This window comes from Zonotrichia albicollis, chromosome Z (assembly GCF_047830755.1).
Source record: "Zonotrichia albicollis isolate bZonAlb1 chromosome Z, bZonAlb1.hap1, whole genome shotgun sequence".
In the NCBI taxonomy this organism is placed as follows: domain Eukaryota; kingdom Metazoa; phylum Chordata; class Aves; order Passeriformes; family Passerellidae; genus Zonotrichia; species Zonotrichia albicollis.
Genome location: NC_133860.1, coordinates 4,693,560 through 4,715,292, shown reverse-complemented (window position 1 = coordinate 4,715,292; position 21,733 = coordinate 4,693,560). Strand labels below are relative to the sequence as shown.

The window sequence follows — 21,733 nt, the reverse complement described above, 5'->3', positions numbered from 1 at the left end:
AAATTACCAGGCCTAATCGCAAGCTCGTTCTTTCATTCCTGTAAACAAACTGTAGACATACAGAAACATTTTCCCATGTTTTATTTTCCACAATCTGATACCTAACATGTAACACAGCATTTTTGTCGTATTTTACAAAAGAAAATACAGTAGCATATTAAATTAAAATTCTTAGCTTCTGGAGATGTGTAAACTAACTCAAGTTTTAGTTTTTAGAGGTTATCCACAATATTTTCTTCCTATATTTGTATTTTTAAGAAGTACCTATTCTCAGTGACATTACAAACTGTATTATGGGACCACTGTGTTAAGTATCAATTTACAAATTATCATTATGCTCTTTTATTCTACAACTCCGTCAGTCACTGGCATCTGGCTTCAATCTTTTAATCATTGGATTAGATCTTGTAAATTAAATGGAAATGCAAAGATAACAAAGGTCAGTGTCAATGAGTGTTTATGTGACACTATTACTGCTTACCACATTTATTACTGCTACCCACATTAACTGACTACTCATAGAAACAAGACACTGTCCCTTAAAACCTGTTCAGTGGTATCAGTGACGAAAACCTGCATGAAAACCTGTTCAGTGATATCACTGATTCCAGCCTACAATCACTGTATCCTTTGTTTACAGGGACAAATCCTGACATGACAACAACTGCAACCTTCAAGCTTACTCACGGAATACTCATGGAATAAACCAGCAATCTTACTTTTGGTCGTTACAATTTAATTCAGTAAGTCATGCTATTCCAATCAATCTAATATGGCAAAGTCGATGAATGGTATTTTTACAGAATGATACATGAATGCAACATTAAAACAGACTGGACTACAAACACACTGACGTGTACACAACTCCTTGAAAAATCACTGTAAAGGTTTTAATGTCAAATCTGAAGGAAAAATTGGTATTTTCTCAGAAAGGCACAGCAGGATATTATTCTTCTCCTTTTATGATATACCCTATTTGCCTCAGGGTTTTATATGTTTTAGAATAAAGTATGCTTACTTTTTATTCACAGATGAACACTGAAAATTTCTCACAGTTCCTCTTAATTTAATCACCACAGTAAAATTAAATTATAAATGCATTTAGTACCTGTTTATATTTTGAAAGATCATGGACTTGTCCATATTTTTGATAACATGAAATCTTGTAGTACTATGAACACACTGTTCTGATGAAAAAACCATATTTTAGTGTTTCAGCAATGAACTTAAATTACAAACCCATGGTATATCAATATTTAGGACTAATCTGTTTCATATAAGATCACTGCTCATCTCTTTTCCTTAAAATTGAGCAGTAGCCATAAACATGCCAATAATCCAGTAAAATAAAGAGCAAATAATAGCATTTGAAAAATACTATGTTCTTACCAGTCTATGCTCAATTTTCTTGCCTTCAGCAACTGGCTCTCAATCCAGTTTGGTCTTTGCTGCTCAATGCTTTGTATGATCTTCTGGGTCACTTGCTTAGGACCACTTTTCTGTTTTCCCATAATACTTTCTAAGCACACACGAACTAAACTGAGTTTTTCTTTGCTCCATCTGTCAAGTGTTGCACCTGTTAAAAATTCTGCAGTATTTCCATCCTCAAATATCTGACATATAATTACAATCAAGTTCCAGACAAGCAGACCAGCTTTCTTCAATTCAGCAAAGTTTCTTGACATTTTTCTCTCAGCCAGAAAAAAGAAGTATTTAACTGGGGGAGGCAAACATGCAATCACTGTAGGTAACTTGCTGATTACAATAGATACTGCTTGAGCTGCAAGCCTTGTGAAGCCTTAAAAATAGAAAGAAAAGATTATATGATTAACATTAACAGTATAGTTCTAACTGCTTCTGAATGTTGTATGATAATTTCTAACTTCCTTTTGTACTGAAAATGGGTAAAAAGCTTAAGTACTCAACACTGTACTGTAGTTTCACTTGTATTATGCTATCTGCACATAAATCCCACAAAACTCAAACAACTACATTAAATAAAAGCAGAAAATTTAAAATTTAGACTGTGACTCTCAACAATTAGTCCTGGTGTGTACAGTCATTACAAAATCATGAGAAAGACAGTACTCAGGTATTCTGAATGGTAAAAAGTTGTCTTCAAAATTATAGCATTTTTTCAACTTCACAACTGAAGCATTGTGCTAAGTGTATCAGAATATTACATACATTTATAACCACTAGTTTTTTATAAATTCTTTTCTAAGTTCAAAATTACAAAAGTTCAGTTTATCATCTTTCATTTAAACATCAACACTAGATAGCACTGCATTTTAAAGACCCTATATAATAAAAGTAGCTATAAAAGTAACTACAGGGAAATTGTGTTGCTCAGAACCCAAGACATATATAAAATGAAAAACATAGCAAAAGGTGTCAAGATTAAAAAAAGCACCAATCTCCAAACAATTCAAGAAAACCCTGTGTCACTGCACCTGCATTCCAAATGTTTTTCTTTTATTAAAAAAAGGAACCATATCTGTTCTAGATATCACACATACAAATTTAAATTGTCTTGAAGCCTAGACTGTTACCTCTCAGTTTGCATATCAGTTCACACATAGCAATTAGCCAAAATAGCCATACAAAAGTTCTAGATTAAAATGAGAGTGCTGTGAAGATGTATGAAAAAAAAGAATGGATTGATGCCCTGGCTTGGCCACAATCTACATACTCAAAACTCTGTGCCGTAATATACTACAGTTTTGAAAATAATCAGGTAATATTTTGGTGGCAAAAATTTATCATTAAATGTTTCTAAAAGTTAGCCTTCTGAACCACAACCTGAAATGACAGATGCTTTAGGCACTGTGGGCTATGAAAATACATACCAGAAATCAGCTTTACATCTAAGCACCTTCAAAACACCTCCTGTTCTGTATGATTTCTTTCTTCCTTTACTGTTTCAACAACCAAGCAGCAGCATATTTCACAAAAGTTTCAGTGCTTGTTTTATTCAAGCATAAATTGCTGTATGGTAAAGTTGGGGTGAATGACAATCCCAAATGAAAAGATGATAATGAAAAGGAAAGCTGTTTACAGCCACTGAGGCCAAAGTATAAGCATTACTCTTCACTTTGTTTTGAATCCCATCTGACTACTGCCAGATGCTGGAAACATCTCCAGCATATTATTATCAATACTACAATACTGATTATTTTCAAAATCTTGTTTGTATATGCATGGCTGCAAGCCTCAAGAAAGAATAACCAAATTTTAATGGGAAGTACTGAAAACATCCCAACCACCACAAGATGTTTAGGAATAGTTTGTTCATTGTAAAGCTATAACACTCACAAAATTTAATTGCCTAGTTTTGGAGTAAATGAGTGAAGGACTTAAAAGTTCTTATGAGAAGCTTATAGGATGCATTGTACACATATATAAATATTATGTTTAAATTTCACCTACATTTGCCAGATTCTTTTCTCTTCATTTCCCGAGGAGTGTAATTCCATTCCTTTGGAACAGTTTTCAGTAAACCTTCAGGAACTATTTGCTTGTGCTGGTATGTTCCATAGTTTTCTGTTGCCTCCCATGAATGCATCAAAGAAATTATTTGTTTCACTATACCCTTCACTGAATTAATCAAAGTCAACTTCAAGCATCTGACAACTTCAGGCTCCGACTCACCACAACTGGAAACTTCAGAAGGAAGAACTATTAACTATTCAGTAAGTGTAAATCTGTTTCAGAAAGTGTTTTCAGAATTCTTATGGAAAAAAAAATTAACGCATGTCATAATAAATTAGACCTATTTGTCTGTTACAAATTAAGAAAGAGTATATGCAAAACATATGGCATCTTGGTACCATCTTAATACAGTACTGACAAAAAAATCAATTTATTTCCTTAATTCTCATTTCTCCACTGATATATTTAAAAAATTCTATTTAAGCTGATTGATGTCTTCCTTTTTATATGGAAAACATTTAAGTATTTGTTAGGCATCAATGAGGCAAATAGATATACCTTTTTTTCTACTTTCTTGTCTTGAAAGTATTAAAGAAGTTGCATTTATTACATACCCAAACTGGTACACAACTGACAGTAAAGGAAAAGAAAGGTATTTTGGAAACAAAAATACATACAAATAATAGTTATCAACAGAAACACAGCATGTCATCAGAGACTGCATGTTCAAAACACACCATCATAAATACAGTTATTGACATTACAACAAGTATCAATCTTCTCCACATTCTTAATATCACAGCAAACTGCAGCTTCTCCATTGTCATGGAGCTGCAATTGTCAGACAGTGTGTTGCAGAGTGTTTCAGACAGATGTTTTGACATGTTAGATCTTTAGATCCTTTGCTCATACTTTTGCTTCCCTCTACTTTTTGCTGATCTAATCATGATCTTTCTGGAAGCTTCCAAGCACTATTTCACTGTTTTCCTTCCTCTTACATGTTAAACTTCTACTTTTTGCAATCCCATTTTTCTCTAAGAAGTATCTGAGCACTTTTATCATTGTGCACTTTGTGCTTATCTGAGCACTTTTATCATCAGCACACTATTTTGTGATGCTCATAATTCTATTTCCCCTCATGCATTCTCCCATTTTCATCCTCTTCTTTCGAGCCCTCCTGCTTTTAATCCATAATTTCCAATATCACCCTTCTAAACCTCACCTCTCTTTTCTGATTGAAAACTGTTTCCCTAAGGGATAGAATTAGTTGCTCTAATTGTGAGGCCAGCTCTCCCCCTCAACAGAAAATTAGGAGGCTGAATGCCTGTTGACAATAGAAACTAAATGCCGATCAGATTATTTCTCCTCAGCAAGAGAAGAAGTCCTTCCTTCTCTTTTTTCACTCTTCTCCCTTGCTTCCTCTCTTTTAAATTGTGGCAAAGGTCTGGAGCTGTTGAATGCATAGAGGTGAAGAACCTCTACTGGTTGAGACCTACAAAAACATTCTGCAGCCAGTCTGCTGGTAAGACAAACACTTGAGGTCATCAGACTCCTGATCAACAACACTGCTCTGGAACCTCTGCATTCTTCAAAATTTTAACCACTCTTACCATGGCCTGACTGCACAAAACCCTTAAATAATACTATAATTTTGAAGTAAACTAACATACTTTCACCTGATTGATCATAAATAAAATAATACTCACTGCATGTCTGAAAATGAACAACATTTAACATCAGATTTGAAATGCTTATTAAGAAATTAATAAATGAATAAAAACCTGTCATATTGTATAAGCAGCTCCACAGCAGCTCTTTTTCCATGTAGGACTCAAAAGCAATGCCAAGAGATTTGGGTGATAAAGTGCAGTAAGACAATACTGTGAAGATTGTTTCAATCAGAGTAGGCTCTTTGTTATTTTCCTGTTCCAAGAGAGAACTTTGTTCGCCACAATTTAATGCTTGATTACCTTCAAAATAAACAAAAACATGGTTCCAATAATTTCCAAGTAATTTAAGGTCTCAGTAATGAATAGTATTATTCAAACCAAACTGCAAAGTGTATCTGAATAATATTTCAAACAATAACACTTACAGGTACTAAAATCTGATCTTTCTCTGCCTACAGACAGTTGACTGTCTTCCTGAATACTGTGAAACCAATAAAAAAAGAGACTTAGGCATGTTTTCAAACTATGAAATATGCCTATTTAATTAATAATTAAATTGGAATTGACTGTAATTAGAAATTTATTATTTACTGAAGATTAATAATTAGATTCTAAACTGCAGAATCACAGTAAAAAATCTATTACTGCTTAACTCTTCCTTATATATAATAGTCATATGAAACAATAAAATCCCATTTAGACATAAAAAACTAAGAAAAGTAGGAGCTCCATATTCCCTACAATGTGCTTTGTTTTTCAGTGTAAGATGAAACTCAGAATAAAACAGTTCCACAAAACAAAATCTCAGCCCTGCTGAAATACAGATTTTAAAGACAAGTAGTGAATATCATAAAGTGATATTAATTTCACCAAATTCTAGAGGGAGTTTTGCTAAGATTTCAAGTACTATGTAAACTTACAAATAATTACAAATACTTCTGACAATCATTACCACACAATCTCCCTCCTATAACACATAAGGATATGTTCAAAACTCCAGGAATCAATGCAATTCAATGACTTTGATTTGTGCTAATGTTGAAGAGCTGAGCTTCCCACCAGTTTGTGAAATATGCTTCCAACTGTGAGAACCAGAGCCATAACCTGTTAAATACTCTTAATTTAAATTTCTAGTTTGCAAAAACAGAGCTTTCTCTAAAAGTATTTAGATAAAATTATACTATAAAATGTCATTGTTTTCTGCCAGTTTCGTTATCTTTACCTTTAGCAACCTGTGGAGGAGAAAGATGGGAGTCTTCAAAATCTACCATAATGGAAAATCATTGCTTTCAACTCATCTTTGAATGAGTTGAGAACTAAAAAAAAAATCTCATTTTACTCTCTTCTGAATTCCTTCAAACTAATTCATGCATTACTGTAAATCATTCAATCTAGGTTCAATTCAACCTTAGCAGAAACAGATGTAGAAAGCTGAAAAACATGATCACTAATTTCATAATCAACAATATGTGGCTTTTTTTCTCCAAGGCAGCAGACAGATCTGCAAAAAGACAGGTTTTTAATCAGCTTTCTTTTTCCTATGAGCTGAGTAAGCTGATATACATTGTTTTCAATTCCAGATGCTTCTAAGTGAAGAATCAAATGGATTCCACTTATTCACTCAAACCACGTATATGTATGACAAAGACCAAACCATCAAAGCAGAAAAAGCAGTTCAAATAGTGAAATGAAAATCTGAAATGAACTTTGATTCTATTACTGTAAGTATTTATTTTTGAAATGAATTTAATTATTTTCAAATTCTAGGGGGAGTTCTGCTAAGATTTCAAGTACTACGTAAACTGCCTTTGAAGTACATGATGGGGAATTGGTTTGTTTAAAGGTGCTCATGACTTGAAAATTAAGCCTATATTTGGTTTATGACAATGGAAAGTTTAAGTCACAATTTACCAATATACTAATTTTCAAATCAATAAGTGCTACCAAAAGATTTAGATAAAGAAAAATGTGCATAAAAGAATTTTGTAGAAAGGGCTATAATACATCTTGTTATAACAACTGTATAATGCAACTCTTGTGCTTTTAAGCAAAGATCTGCATGAATCCACTACTAAGTCATTCTGTGACTAAATATAACAATGCATGTAATTATTCACCAGCTTTTTCTTGCTTTACACTGAAGTAAATGTTGTCCTTGTTGTGACAGCCTGAAAGCTCAGGTTAAAATAAATTTTCTTATTGATAAGTGGGCATGGATCATAGAATCACAGAATCCCTTGGGTTAGAAGGGACCTTAAAAGATAATGTCATTTGAAAAGTTTAGCTAGCAGATCAGTATAGCTGGTTAAATATTATGAATTAGGAGTCTACAGAAAGATAAGTTGATTTCTCTTGCCTTAGATTTTTTCTTTTACATTTATTAGTTCACCTGTCATAACATTAAATATTCATATGTTTGAACTCCAATGCAGTCTTCTTGTTAATTATTACACAGAACAGAATTTATATGATAAGCATTTTACTTACTGCCCTGTGATGCTTTCCTCTATTTTTTTCACTGACTGCATTTGTACAGCAGAAGCTAATTTGTGAAGGGAACCTAAGGCTCCCATAGGCAGCTCAAAGGAGATGCTTCTATATTATTTCAGCAAGACTTAGCATTCATACATAAATGTGGCTATATATTTATCAAGATACCTGCTAAAATAAAAAAATCAGCTGTCTGTTATTTCCATATAGCATGATGTTCTATATGCACAAAATATACAAAAACATATTAGAATACTATCCTTTTTAATAAATATCTCTATTAGAAAATTATGTATCTATTGAATAAAAGCTATGCCCTAACCGTTCACAATGAATCATTCTTCCTATGACAAAATAATGCACTAAATCTCTTGGGATACTACCATGTATTTTAAAAGCATAACTTCAGAAAGGCAGAGTTACAAGTACAATTCATCCACATTTCTTTCTTACTGATAGAAATACTACCCAGTAATTTGCCAACATTATCACTCATCCAGCACTTACCTGGCTAGTCTAGCCATGAAATGAATCTTGCTGAATTCAGAAAATCCTGTTACTGATGCTAGTAGACCTCACTCTCCCCAGCTAATCCATACACGTCAGCCAAGATACAAATAGTTATGCTGTCTTTTTTGACCAAAAGAGGTAGTCAAAACTCAAATGCATACATGCTGTTTCACTTAGGAAGAAGAATTGAAGATGGGAAAATTATTTCTGATACTGGTCTTTAATTTGCAAGGAGCATGAAGATTTTGCTTTCTTTATTGAACATAAAGGTTTCTTTAAGCCACAGTAACTGATCAGGATATAAAGAATGCAAAAAGGATATGCTTTATTTGTTTATTGAATTAAATACTTCAGCAGGCAGTCTGCAGTACACTACATTCTCAGTGCTGCTTCTGTCACTGACTTTTTTTCTGTTCCTTACTGTATCTGACCTAGTAGATCATTTAACTTTTCTTTCAGAGTTGCTTCTCTCCACTGACAGCAAAAACTCTATTGTAACTTTGAATATGGCTTCATTTTGGCAGATAGTGTATTATTTCAGTTTTCAATTCCAAGGAGAAATTTTACATTATAGATTTATGGAAGAGTCAGAGAATACTCTGAGTTGGAAGGGACCCACAAGGGTCATCAAGTCCAACTCTTAAGTAAATGGCCCATATGGGGATTGAACCCACAACCGTGATTGCTAACATCACCATGTCCTAACCAACTAAACTAATCTCAGGATCCCATTACTCCTACTCTGAATAAAACCCAGATATTAAACCTACCTGTTTCAATTTAATACATTCCAAATAATAATAAACCCTGTATTAGTTGCTATCAATGAATCAAATAAATCCTAAATTTATGTCAACCATAAAGCTCAACATGCCAAAAAAGCTTTAAAAATGCTTAAATCATCTGCCCATAAATTATTAATATATCAGCAAACTACTTCTGTAGGTATATATTTATATGTCATCAATGCCACAGCATTTTAATTTCACTCAACTGCATTTAGAGTATTTTCTCCCTAAACAATTTATTTTCAACTATCTGAGAAGAAGTTTCCATTAATGAATTTCTGAGTTAGTGATTTCTGTAGAATCTATCTTAGATAGATATATGGCCAATAGGAAAAATCCACTGCTGTCAGAATACCTCCAGTACTGATTTTATGGGATAGTATGCAGAAAGTATGACATTCTGACAGCCAAAATTTCATAAGGCAATACTGAATGTAGTCCTATGGCCACATTACCTTCCTAGTGTTTCTCTATATATTCGGGTAGATACTAAACAGCTTACCTTCTTAAAACTTACTCAGTCAAGATCTCTACTATAGCAAGAAGTTCCTACCAGAAATTACTATGTCTTTGAAAAGCTAACCATATGACCGTATATCACAGACACCAAGTCTATCACACACGTATCAGACACTATCTTCACACTCTGTCAAGCAAAGGTAAGGTATTCACAGCAGGGGTCCACTGCAGTCCAGATCCTGTCCAAATCCAATTCAGAAACTCCATGTTTTCCTTAGCTTATCACTGGAAAGTCACCAAATGGAACAGGATATCTGTATTAGGGTCCCTTTTTTACTTATCTTCCAGCTACAAGTATATCACTTCAGTACATCCTTCATTCCTTATGCAGGCACAGAATCCAATAAGCTTACTGGTCAGAAGGTGGTGCCTTACTTGAGGAGGTGCCTCTTTTAAATCAATCTTCATTAGGCTAACATGATACAGACTGCTATCACAAAGAGGTATCCACAAGCCTTATATTGGATGATCCACAAATACCAGGAGGAGAGATCTGTCTCTGAGCAAAGGTATAAATTACTCTATGAGATTTACTTCAGTTTACCTTATTGAGGGCAGGGCTACAGATCAACATCCGAGTTTTGTGACCAAAATCTGCAAGACTACTTTTCCCATGGAACTAGAACGGTTGCTAGTTTTTTCACTTATGTGATAGACCATTACAGGATTATTAAATCCAAAGAATCATCAGAAGAAAGTACAAGAAAGTACAATGAAAGTACAAGAAGAAAGAATGCCCCTCAAGAACTTGAAATAAAAACTGTTACAGATTTTAACAATGCCAGAATTTTGATGGAGCTGGTAATTCAAGTAAGGCATGTACATTTTCTTCTGTTATAACTCATTATTGCCCCTAGTAGTTCAGTCAATGAGGTCAACTAGTGACTTTTAGGGTAACCCACAAAAAACCAGTGCTATTTACTTTCATGTGTTCTAAAATGTAATGTATTAAATTTTATTAAAAATTAAGTAGTACTTAAAATTTACCTTAAAATGACACATTACACTTCGTGGCAGTTCAAGAACTGTTTCAAAGCAGGCAAAGAACTGGAGTGGGGAAAAAAAATCTTTCAATTCTACAAATACATTTCCAAGTTCTCTTTCCAGAAAAAGGGGAATAAAAGAACAGCCTTAGGAAACTCTTAATATCTATTAGTGTCTAGAAAGCTGTATAATGGTCCACCACACAATTATATTTTCTTGGTGGATATCTTCCCTCCCCCAGCTTTCTCACATGTGCAAGGTAATTGATCTCTTTTTGAAGCAAAACACATTCATTTAGGTCCAATTTCAGATTTGCAGCCTTAGACTTATTACAGAATATTTGTAAATTACTATCAATTCTTAATTCAAAATTTTAGTGGGGCCCTGATGTACAGACAGATGTAGTGAGATGTACAGACTAAAAAATACTGTCTTCTAGTAGTTTTTCAAATAGCTATTGTGAAAGCCAAAAACATTAGGTGAAACTGCCAACAGCATGGTCCTGCTGTGAATGCAGATTTCTTACCGTTTATCTCCACATGCCAATATTAACTTTAAGGTTGTGTATAGAAAGACAAATTAAATTTCTGTAACAACTGAGGTCTCAAGTTTTTATGGTAATCAATAAGATTATTTTGAAAATTAAAAAGCAATACATTGCATTTTATGTTGTTCTTCATCAACTTGACACTACTATCTCTTCCTGAACAAATGTATGAGACCCAAAGACTGACTGAAGGTCTAGAATGTGCCTTGTTGACAATTTCTCAGTGACAATTTCTTAGTGACCACTGTCTTGTCTGCTATTCACAAGTGGCCAGGTCTACTGTCTGATGGGGTCCCCTCTGACACATATTAATCCTGTGTTGGGGCAGTGCAATCCAATAAAGCTATAGCTGTTTGTTTTACTGTGCAAAGAAAACCCCCTGATTCCTAGAAATAATGATTATCAAAAAAGAAGTCCCAGACTGTTCAACTGGCATGATGTGTATTTAGAGCAAATCTAGCAGAAATTCTCAGAATTCACTTATATCCTTCACTTTTTGACATCAGCATCTTCTGGATTCATCTGCTTATTTTATAGAGAAACCACTTCCTTTTTCCCTCTATTATTTTTTGCTTATCAAAATAATCAATTTCTATTTCACATCCATGAATAATAAGGCAATATTGGTTTAAAAAAATCTGCCAAGTAAATTGCAAAATGGCTTATTTTCTCAGAAAATTAACATGGAACCAGCTACCTTCACTGTTTGTCTCTAACGTCTCTGCAAAGCCACAGTATAGACCTTAGACCCTTTACTCACTCAAGAACATGTCTTGAACAAAAAGTTGCTGGATGTTGGACCTATTGAAAAAAACCTCTAAGATTATATGGGACTGTAATTTAACACACCTAGGTTATTTAGACTCACAGCTTGTTACAGAGGTCAAATATGCAAATCAAATTTTTCAACCATCTTTTCAAAATTGCCTCTATGCAGTAGCTATGTGCACTAAAGACAAACAAAAGATTCTGTTCTGGGTAACCTGATTTATTACCTTTAGTACTTTTTGATGCAATAACATCATATTTCTATATTTTAATTTTTATGTACATTTCACATATCCTAACGCACAAAAAAATTACAGAAGTCCACTTTTTTAATTTCCCTGTCCAGATAGCATAATAATTATATGCATGGAGTTTTAATAGCTTCAACAAATATGTTATCCTTCTTATAATATTTAGCAACATGAATCATGCCCAAATAGCTTCTCTACAAATACTCTGTTGGCATTCACAACAATACTCCCTGCTATGATGGGGAATATACATTCCTTCTCAACCTCCCTGTGGTACAACCATGAGAACAATGGGAGAACAATGAAAATTAATGTGTTTGAACGATGTCTACAAAGTGTTAAAACAGTACAGGAAAATTCATCAATACCTAAGATTTTTTGCCTTTTGGCCTGTTTTTAAAAGGAAAAGGAAAGATTGAATGTAAAATATGTGAAAGGCTTTTCCTTCTTAAAAAATTCTTATGTAATTAAATACCAGGGAATCTTGTTATCACTAGGGCAAATTGCTCAAAAACTACGGTCTACTTGGCTGTATACAAGAAGGAATAGAGCATATATATTTTTTGTCATTAGACAATTAACCCCATTGAAATTAATTTAGATGATATGGATCATCACAGATATTGATTTTATCTAAACTGGAAGTTTATTCATTCCAATATTGAAGTTACATGAATAAAGCCTGTGTAAATAACACATTTTGTAATTCAAAGTCACATGGATTTCTCTAAAGCTTAAGAGGTTGGTCAGTCAATAGACTAATACATTCTGTCACTTATTACCTGTAATAATTTAAACAGATAGTAAAACTCAATACTGTGTAACACTAGGTTAAGACTCTGACCCTGATCAAACATTTGTCAGCCTTTGTAAAAGATGACACGTGTTTGAGTAGGCAATTGTATGCACTGCAGCTCTCAATAAGATGTGTGACAGAAATAGATGTACTCCTGACAAACATTAGACCATTACAAAATGAAAGAACTAAATCATGTTATATATAGATAGAGAGATAAATACACATAAACATAAATATAAATATATACAATATTATGTGGAGCTAATAGTTTTTTGATAAATAGAAAGAATTTGTTTGCAAAAAAAATATTAAGAAACCAAGACTCTCATATTCCTGAAAAATTAAGTCAAATAGGTGATTATACCATTAGCTATTCAACAATATGATCTGCAAACTACTAATGGAAAAATGTCATAAAGTTTGTTGCTTCAAACCCAATGCCATCAGAATGCAAATAAAAATTTGTAGAAATATTCTTTTATTTATTCTACTTTCAAAACAGCATTAATGAATTAACAAGCAGAAGCATATATATGTAATTTTAGAATGCCAACAGCAACAAGCATATAGTAATATCAACAAAACATCTAAGAAGCTTTCCTAGAGTTGACCGCCTGATTTAATTTTGCCAAAACGGCTTTCCAATAAAGTGGGTCTTTAACATGCTCTGGGGAAGTGTCAGGGAACTGGGAAAAGATCCATTTACTTAACTTTTTCAACTCAACAACAATTTTTCTATCTTTTTACCCATTCAGGAAGTGTCCTACTGGTAAGTAAATGGGTACTTAAACCCTCAAAATGACTGTCAGCCTTCCTCCAGCATTTAAGTTAAAAATGAATTTGTGTTTCTCACTGATAATCTTATGTGGATTGACAATATCAATACTTACTTGAGCTTCTCAACAAAATTTTCACTAAGAAACAATCATGGTGTAGCAATGTTTCCAAAAGCAAGTTCAAATGACAGTATGGCTGGGATAAGAGCAGCTTCAGCAGACCTTGGGATGCCATTTCTCTGGCTGATGGAGTCCTTTCAAAATATAAGATAAAGACAGAAAGAATAATAAAGTTAATTCATCTATGAAATTAGTATCTTTGAATTGCAGATGCAACACTAAATCCCTTAAGTGTCAACTCCTCCCAGATTACTCTGAAAATGCTTTCATGCTTCCTTACTTTAAGGCAGCTCAGAGAAAGAACTGCACTTAATTTCAAGTAGTTAAAAGAAAACTGACATTTGTTAGTCTGCCACAGTTAAATCTGGTACAAAGCAACTGTGTTTATCTCTTTCATGGAACAGTACCTATTTTGTTCTTCTAGGCAAAAAGGAGGGGCTTTTTTTGCTGCAGCTGAATAAATGTAAGGGTACAATTTTTTAGTTTATTATTGCAGTAATCGTTGACTAAGACATCTGCAGTGTCTCTCCTTGATGAAGTGTATAAAGCTCTTAAGTAACAGCCAGTGAAAATGCTCAAACGGGTTGCAAAATTCCACTTTAGGTTGGGCAATTCTTATGTGTTCTGAAAAATCCACAAGAAATATTAGACTGGTTGTTTAACTGCTTCACCAGCAGGGAGAAGTGAGAAAGCATAGTACAAATTCATTAGCTTTTAAAAAGATGGCAGTTTATTTTCTTTTTGTGATTTCCACGTTCTGCAAAAATTGAGGTTTACAAATACTATTCCAGGGCTTCCTCTGAACACAGCCAGTGACCCAACACCAATCACTGAACTCACACTACAGTTAAATAAAAGATAAACAAATCTGTCCTGCCAAATATCTATCACCTATTGTATTTAGTATTTTGTTCTTGAAACATTTTTGAAAACAAGTTTTCAAAACTGGATTGTGGATATTTTTTTTCTTTAATGTGTAAATTTTTATTAATTTGAAGGTTTTTTGAAAATAAAATTTCAACTGATGTTTACCTGCTGTATTTACTTTTTTGGCTACAAATTTATACAATAGTTGATAATATTGAAACTTTATACACCTCATAAACTTCTATGCACATGAATTTTACATGCATGATTTTAAGGACTTCATATGCATTGACTGGGCAGGTATAAATATTACCTGCCAGTATGCAAAAAGCACCTTCAGCATCAATTCAAACCTTCTTCATAGGGAGGTTTTCAATCTGACATTTTTTTGTCAGACTAGACAAGTATTTATATGCCTCTGCTCAAACAATTTACATGCCATTTACACATAACTTTTGGGACAGAACTAAAATGGGCTCGTGATAGTTCTACCAGAGGGGTACCTCTCCATTAAGTTGCATGCTTTTGCAACCTCTGACTTAGCCAAGTGTGCCACCCCCCAGCTATGCTTGAATACACACACAAAAAACCCCCAGATAACTGCACAAGTATTTCACTGTTGAATCAAAACTGCTATTTATACAATATACTCAGTACAAACTCACAAGTCCTGGAAAAGAAAATGTCAGCTGATACACTCCTCTACTTTAGTCCCTCAGATGTCTGTGTTTCCATTACCAGAAAAAGCAGTATGCCAATACCTTGCAGGGCAGTCTTGAAGCCACCTAAAGAAACCATAGCACTGTCTTCCAGCAGACCCCTTACAGTCCACTGTTATAACAAAACTCTGCTGTAATTGATAGTAATTTTCGTAAAGGAACCTCAGCCTTTGCTCTTTTAACACTACAGCAAATACCTCTAACTTCATAAACAATGTCTTTGCCAGGAAACCTTAGGCACAGCTTTTGTGACTTCCATCTGGTACTTTATATATTTTGTTGACAGTGTAGCACCGACTCTATAATTATATTTGAATATTAGCACATATTGGATTCAAGCAGTATTTAGCAAAAACACCTACACATATACATTTAAATCTTGATAGAACTTGCCGTCAAATTAAATTATCCATATTTAAAATACATACTTCATTCAGATATTAGGATTTTGCATTCTAAAAATAACTATCCGAATTTCTGTATGTTCAATATTAGTCCTATATATATAATCTAATGCATATATAATCTATATATAATCTAATCAGTAGTTAGTAATTAAAGTTAAAATTAAAATGGTTACACTAGAATTAATGCTGTGGCTGAGAGCAAACTCAACTCTTCTGTAATTCACTTAAAATATTCAGGCCAGTTTAATTTTTTTTCTCTTCTTTTAATGTCATGTTATCCTATCTAATAAGGTCACTCATTGCCTTCAAACTAAAAGATAAGTGACAATTTGAGTCAATTAGATTTATGAAGAATCATATTTTAAATTCCTATAGAAATAAATTATATTTTTAAAGTATCTGAATTGAAAAAAAACTCTGTCTGTCATTGACCAGATGGGAAGTTATCATGTTGTAATATACACCAGTTCTTGGCTCTTTAAGCATCTTGCAAATTGAAATGTACAGTGGTGTGACTCACTTAGAGGAAAAATAAAATATAGCAGACATTCCCTACAGCCATGAAGCTAGCACCAATAAATGCACTGAGAAGTTTTGTAACGTGCATATGGAGAGACATATGTTCTCTCATCCTCTTAGCTCAGTACTAGTGAAAATAAGACTAGCCTCATAAAAAGTGACAAAAGGTGAAGTACATATAAATATCACACATATAAATGTCCCGTTTTGAATAGTAGAAGGAAAAAACTCTAACTTTGATTTGCAAATGCTATTATTATAAACCCCAAATGAGGCAAAGAACAAATCACAATTAACACTGAAGGAATCACAATTACTAACTAAATAAATATATCTAAATAAATAAATAAGTTAATTATTATCACTAAAAGAACTGCAATATAAATTATCAGTAACTCTTTAGTTTGATAACCAACTATATTATTTTGGTTTCTATTCAAAACAGAAAGAAAGAAAATCTGATGTTCTAAGTTCAAGATGTTATAAGGCAGGTAGATATGCTAATTCATGGTAACAATTTTGACACTGATTTTGGAGTCAAATTGATAAAATTTAACATACTGGAGCCATTTGCAGCAATGAAAAATAATGTAGGAAATCATGCTACATAGTAAACAAAGTACTTTCAGGAACTAGCAAAACTTTTTTCTGAAATAGCAAGCTTAGGAAGACTAAATACTTAATAGCTAAATGTATGACAGGTTAGTGTTGTCAGTTCAAAATCAGGTGGCCACAGTTGAGAGGTATACAATGGCCTGTGCTTCCAATTTTGTTACAGACAGTGAACATATATTTTAATTAGATATAAGATGCAAAATCAGAAAACAACCCATGAATAAGTACGATGCTCTGAAATTTGATGTTTCTTTATAATATTCTCATGGCAGTATTTGAAGGGCAAAAATGTTTCATTCACATAAAGTATAAAACCAATGAAAAAACTAGAACACCTCAGAATTACTCATTAGATACAGAGCCCTTAATTTTTTTTCCTGAGCAGCTGAAAGGTGTGTTGTTAAAAAGGAACAATAAGTATTTTACCAATATAGTTTGCTCATTATCACCAGGACAGTATGCAAGGCTCTCTCTGTATACAGACTTTTCTCACAAAGGTACACTGACTGGATCTTCTTGGAGATGTACTTTCTTTTGTACTTAGCATTTTCCTGTTTGGTGACTGAGAAGTAGGGTATTTTAGTAACTTTCTTCCATAGAAAACAAGTGCATACTACATAGCTCTGGAATAGTTTTCTGCTATTTATTTTTATCTATCTTAATTCCACCTCAAAAAAGATAATTATGTCAGACCGAAATGGTACCAGCATTTCCTTTATATACTGTTACACAGTATAGGGTACTCAGTCGCAAAATCATCTTCCAAAACTCATACTTCACGGTATAATTTATATTTTGAGATCTGGCCGTGCATGAGGGCATCAAAAAACATATTGTCTTTTCTACAATGAATACTTAATGGAGCATAAATTTCCAGAAATTGATGACTAAATTCCTTTCTAATGCAGTCATTCCCTCTACTGTATCCATCCTTCTCCTTTTTCTCCAACCATGCATAACTTAAGAAGTGACTGACAAAGTTCCTTGAAGCTTGATAAACACACATGATCTTTCATGCATTATAAGTACTTAAATTACTATTTCAAGCAGGACATATTCTGAATTCACAGTTATTCAACTCTGTTTGGCATGCAGTTAGCAAACCACATGTTTTTGATGCAGTGACAACACATATTGTCTCTGGTTCAGCAGATATCAGAGGCACTAGGGAAGGAGAGAAGAGGATTGATGACACGTAGTTAGGAGTGGAGCCTATGGAGAGAAATCAGCATGTTTTGTGTAGTATGGAGCAAAATTATAGGGAAGATATTTACATATACAGGGTAAAAGATGCTGTGTGTACAAGGAAAGAGGTAATAAATCCAAAGCACATGGGTCATCCATAGGTCACCAGTCATTTGATAATGTACTCCTCCAAAAGATAAAAATACTTTCTTGGAAAACACAGTAACATCTCACAAAAGCAGCTTTTCATGAAAATGGAGAGTGAAAACCTCTCAGGAAATAACCTTGAAAAGGAGGAGAGGGAGGTGAAAGGGTTAGGAGAGGATCTACACTGGTGTGGGAGTGCTTCTGTTTCAAAATTAGAAAGCAAACAACAGCACAGCTGGTAGTATCTATCTTCTATGTCACTTGTCCTTATATGCAGTGACAGAGAAAAGTTAAGCCTTTGCTTCTAATCATTCAATAATCTCCAAAAAATTCAACTACAATCAAGCAGCATATTGTTAAATGAGTTATTTATGTACCAAATATTTATTTTTATACAGCAATCCTAAACAGAAAGACATACATTCTTTATCTCCCCTTTAATTATAAGTCCTTCAAAACAGCAACTGTGCTGAACTTCTGTTTTATCAAGAACTATATAGTCTTTAATTAAAGCCAGAAAACCTTACAGATAATTCAAATCTCAAACATAATTAATAGACTAACAAAATAGAGTGCTTTCAGTGCAACTTTTCCTCAGACTTTCAAATATTAGAAAAATCTGTAATTAATTAAAAAATGCTTCTATGACTTTCAAAAATTAGAATATTAATTAGACATGGATTCAGATGTGCTCTTCAAAATGTAACAATATTTGACTAATACTGACTTCTTTTCCCATGGAAAATGGCCTCCGTTTGCGGCCCTTCGCCCCAGCCGACTGGGCTGTGTGAAGCCAGAAATTGGCAAACTTTGCTGGATTTCTCCAAAACTAAAGCTGCCAGCAACGAGGACCCTGCAAGTCCTTCGATCCCCAAACACCACCTTTAATCTGATACCCAGACCCTGGAGAAATGACTTCTTTTTTCCATGGAAAATGGCCTCCGTTTGTGATCCTTTTACAACAGTCAATTTTTGATACTCACTTTTGAAAGAAAAAACAGGATGACGGTATGCAAAATAACCAGTGCAATGGATGATAAAAGACTTCTGAAAAATCTTGAGGAAGATGTTCATCAGAATTATCCAGAAATGTCCTGAAAGAAAACAAATACTTCCAAATTACTAGGGAGACTGAAAATCCCCTTAGACCACTACTATTAATTATGTCTACATGAATAGAAGACAGAAAATACCTTATGATAAATACTATTAATATATGTATGCAAACACATTATTGCAACTCTATGTACTGTAAAAAATAAAATTCTATATTTTTATTCACTTTCACTCTTTGAAACTCGGTATCTAACAACTGTTATTCAAGTTTTCTTCATATTTTTATTCCTATATAATACATTTTCAAACTATGTTTGAAAATGTATTCAATAAGGAAATTTCTCTTCAGTCATTCATTTCTATAGCTCTTTTCTTCCTGCCTAACAAAAATGCATAGTATTTCAAAACTTTTATAATAACGATATGTAAAGTAACGTTTGAAATTATACTGATTGACATGCAAGTGTATATAGACTTTGGATCATACTGGGCAAAAATTTGAATGAGAAGCTTTGGACCTTCACTGCCTTGAGAGAAATGGAATACTGGTTGTCTTCAAATATAAAGGAATAGAGAAGAACTGGATTGTGACTACATATCACTTTTGCAATACTTTACTTACTTAAATGATGTGAGAGGCATAATCTATGGATACTAAAAATGAAATATTTTATTAATTAATTATATGATAGGATTACAGATGTGTGTAAGAACAGGATTCTATCATATAATACTTGCCTTTAATTATTGTTTAGTAATAAATTATTAGTATTTGTACAATTTTCTAGCAGCAAATATGATTCAATAATGTGTGATAGTAATGGATGCCCCTCAGCCTCTTCCCTTTTTATTTTCATTTACATTGTCTAGAATTCCAGCAGAGAGGAATTCCAGCCTGTTACATGCATCCTCCATTAAATATAAACAATTATCACTTCACAAGCACCTTACTTTTCATCTTACTGTGAATTTTTTATCTTTCATCTGAAGTAATTCAGAACTATAGCTACATGTCTATTAGACTCAGATGAAAGAAGAGAGAGAATTATAGTTTTTCACAAGAAAGGTAGCTGTTTCTGAACTTCTCCAAAAGATAGGCTGTTTTATTTGGAAAGCACTCTTACTAATAAAAAAAAAATAAATAATTTAATACAGACCTTAAGTAAGCAAAATCTGAGCAGAAGGATTGCACAGTCAATTTGTGCTGTTTATGAACTCATGAAAACCTGAAGATTAAAAATAAAGCTGAGATTCTAATATAGCCAAAAGAAGAATGCCAACTTGAAAAGAATTATTTTAAGGACAGTAATTTCAATATTATGAAAGTAAAAAACAAATCTTATTGTCTCTCATCCACTGAAATATTTTTCTGAATATAGCAAAGTATAGAGCAAACATCCTACACAAAAGTGTGATAAATACATCTTGGTTAGCAATCTGATTTAAAAAAAGAGGACCACATCTTGTCTATTGCTTGTGTAGGAACTGTTTGACAGAATTCTGGACTAAAGCAGCTTGCTAAGTGTGACTTGGCTGTTTCCTAAGGAGCCTTAGCCATATCCTAAGGAGAAGCTCAGGGCAGATTTTTGGATTCTGACTTACTTGCTTATATCAAAATCTCTACAGAAATTTTTAAAGTGAGGTAGAGATCATCTAAGGGTTTTAGAGATTATTTAAATATTAGAATAGCTTCAAATACTATTAAAAATCAATGATAATTCAGTAATTCTCATGACAGCATTTTTTAATGTCCAATGCTGGCTAGGTAATTCTTACCAGGAAAGAAACAACTCTGTGCCAGACTGCTGAACTCAACTACTCTTCTGACAGAAGTATAATAATAGCTAATAGGACAGTTGTTTTTGCTTCAAGTTATGCTAAACCAGCTGCCTATTATCTCAAAGCACTGGATAGCTGATTTAATACCAAAGCAAGATTTCAAGTTATAGTGGTTTTATTTCTCAATAGAGTATGACAGGGTGAGAATTGACCCTGTAAGCCTGAGTGCAGGTGTGAAAAATGAGATGCCAGCAAGGTGCATCCTAACACTATTTCTTTGTAGTTTGCATGATTTCTCTCTGTATAACCAATAAACATTACTAAAAAAGCAACTTCATGAGTTATAACTCATATATTAAAGAGAAATGTCAGTCTTTAATAGCCCATGACATTGAATTTACAACAATAGAGAACAATTTTGCCAATAAACTCTCTATATGATTCTCTCAGTGTTTAAATAATTTACTTGATTTCTTGTTGAGAAAATAAGATATAACAATTCATACTATGAAATCACAAAAAGGTGCATCTACCTTCCTCTTTATATTCTACCTTTACAGACTATCGTCTCCTACTCAGCATAAAGACTAAAGCATATCAGAACAGGCACAAGAATGGATCTGCTCCAAACTGAGCAATCCCAAACCAGAGGGAGAAGAGAGTAAGGCCCAGATAATTTACTCCTCTACAAACTTGTGAGTAAAGAATGGCATTGGACTCTCCTGTGTATTCACAGGCAGCACTGAAACTGTGTGATCCTCTACATGAAACCCCAGCTACTAGAA

General features: G+C 33.4%; 1 protein-coding gene across 14 annotated transcripts in view; it reads right to left on the bottom strand.

Moving 5' to 3' along the window:
- Nucleotides 1–21,733, bottom strand: part of KIAA0825 (KIAA0825 ortholog) — a 241,539-nt gene that overhangs the window by 119,719 nt on the left and 100,087 nt on the right. For 13 of the 14 annotated variants that reach the window (XM_074533430.1, XM_074533433.1, XM_074533428.1 and 10 more), the window contains 5 exons: nucleotides 19,097–19,207; nucleotides 13,649–13,788; nucleotides 5,214–5,402; nucleotides 3,430–3,663; nucleotides 1,390–1,798 (listed from right to left, as the gene is read on the bottom strand). In XM_074533430.1, the coding sequence (XP_074389531.1) occupies nucleotides 1,390–1,798; nucleotides 3,430–3,663; nucleotides 5,214–5,402; nucleotides 13,649–13,788; nucleotides 19,097–19,207 (1,083 nt within the window). The remainder of the gene's footprint in view (nucleotides 1–1,389; nucleotides 1,799–3,429; nucleotides 3,664–5,213; nucleotides 5,403–13,648; nucleotides 13,789–19,096; nucleotides 19,208–21,733) is intronic. The other variant, XM_074533429.1, reaches the window with a different exon arrangement.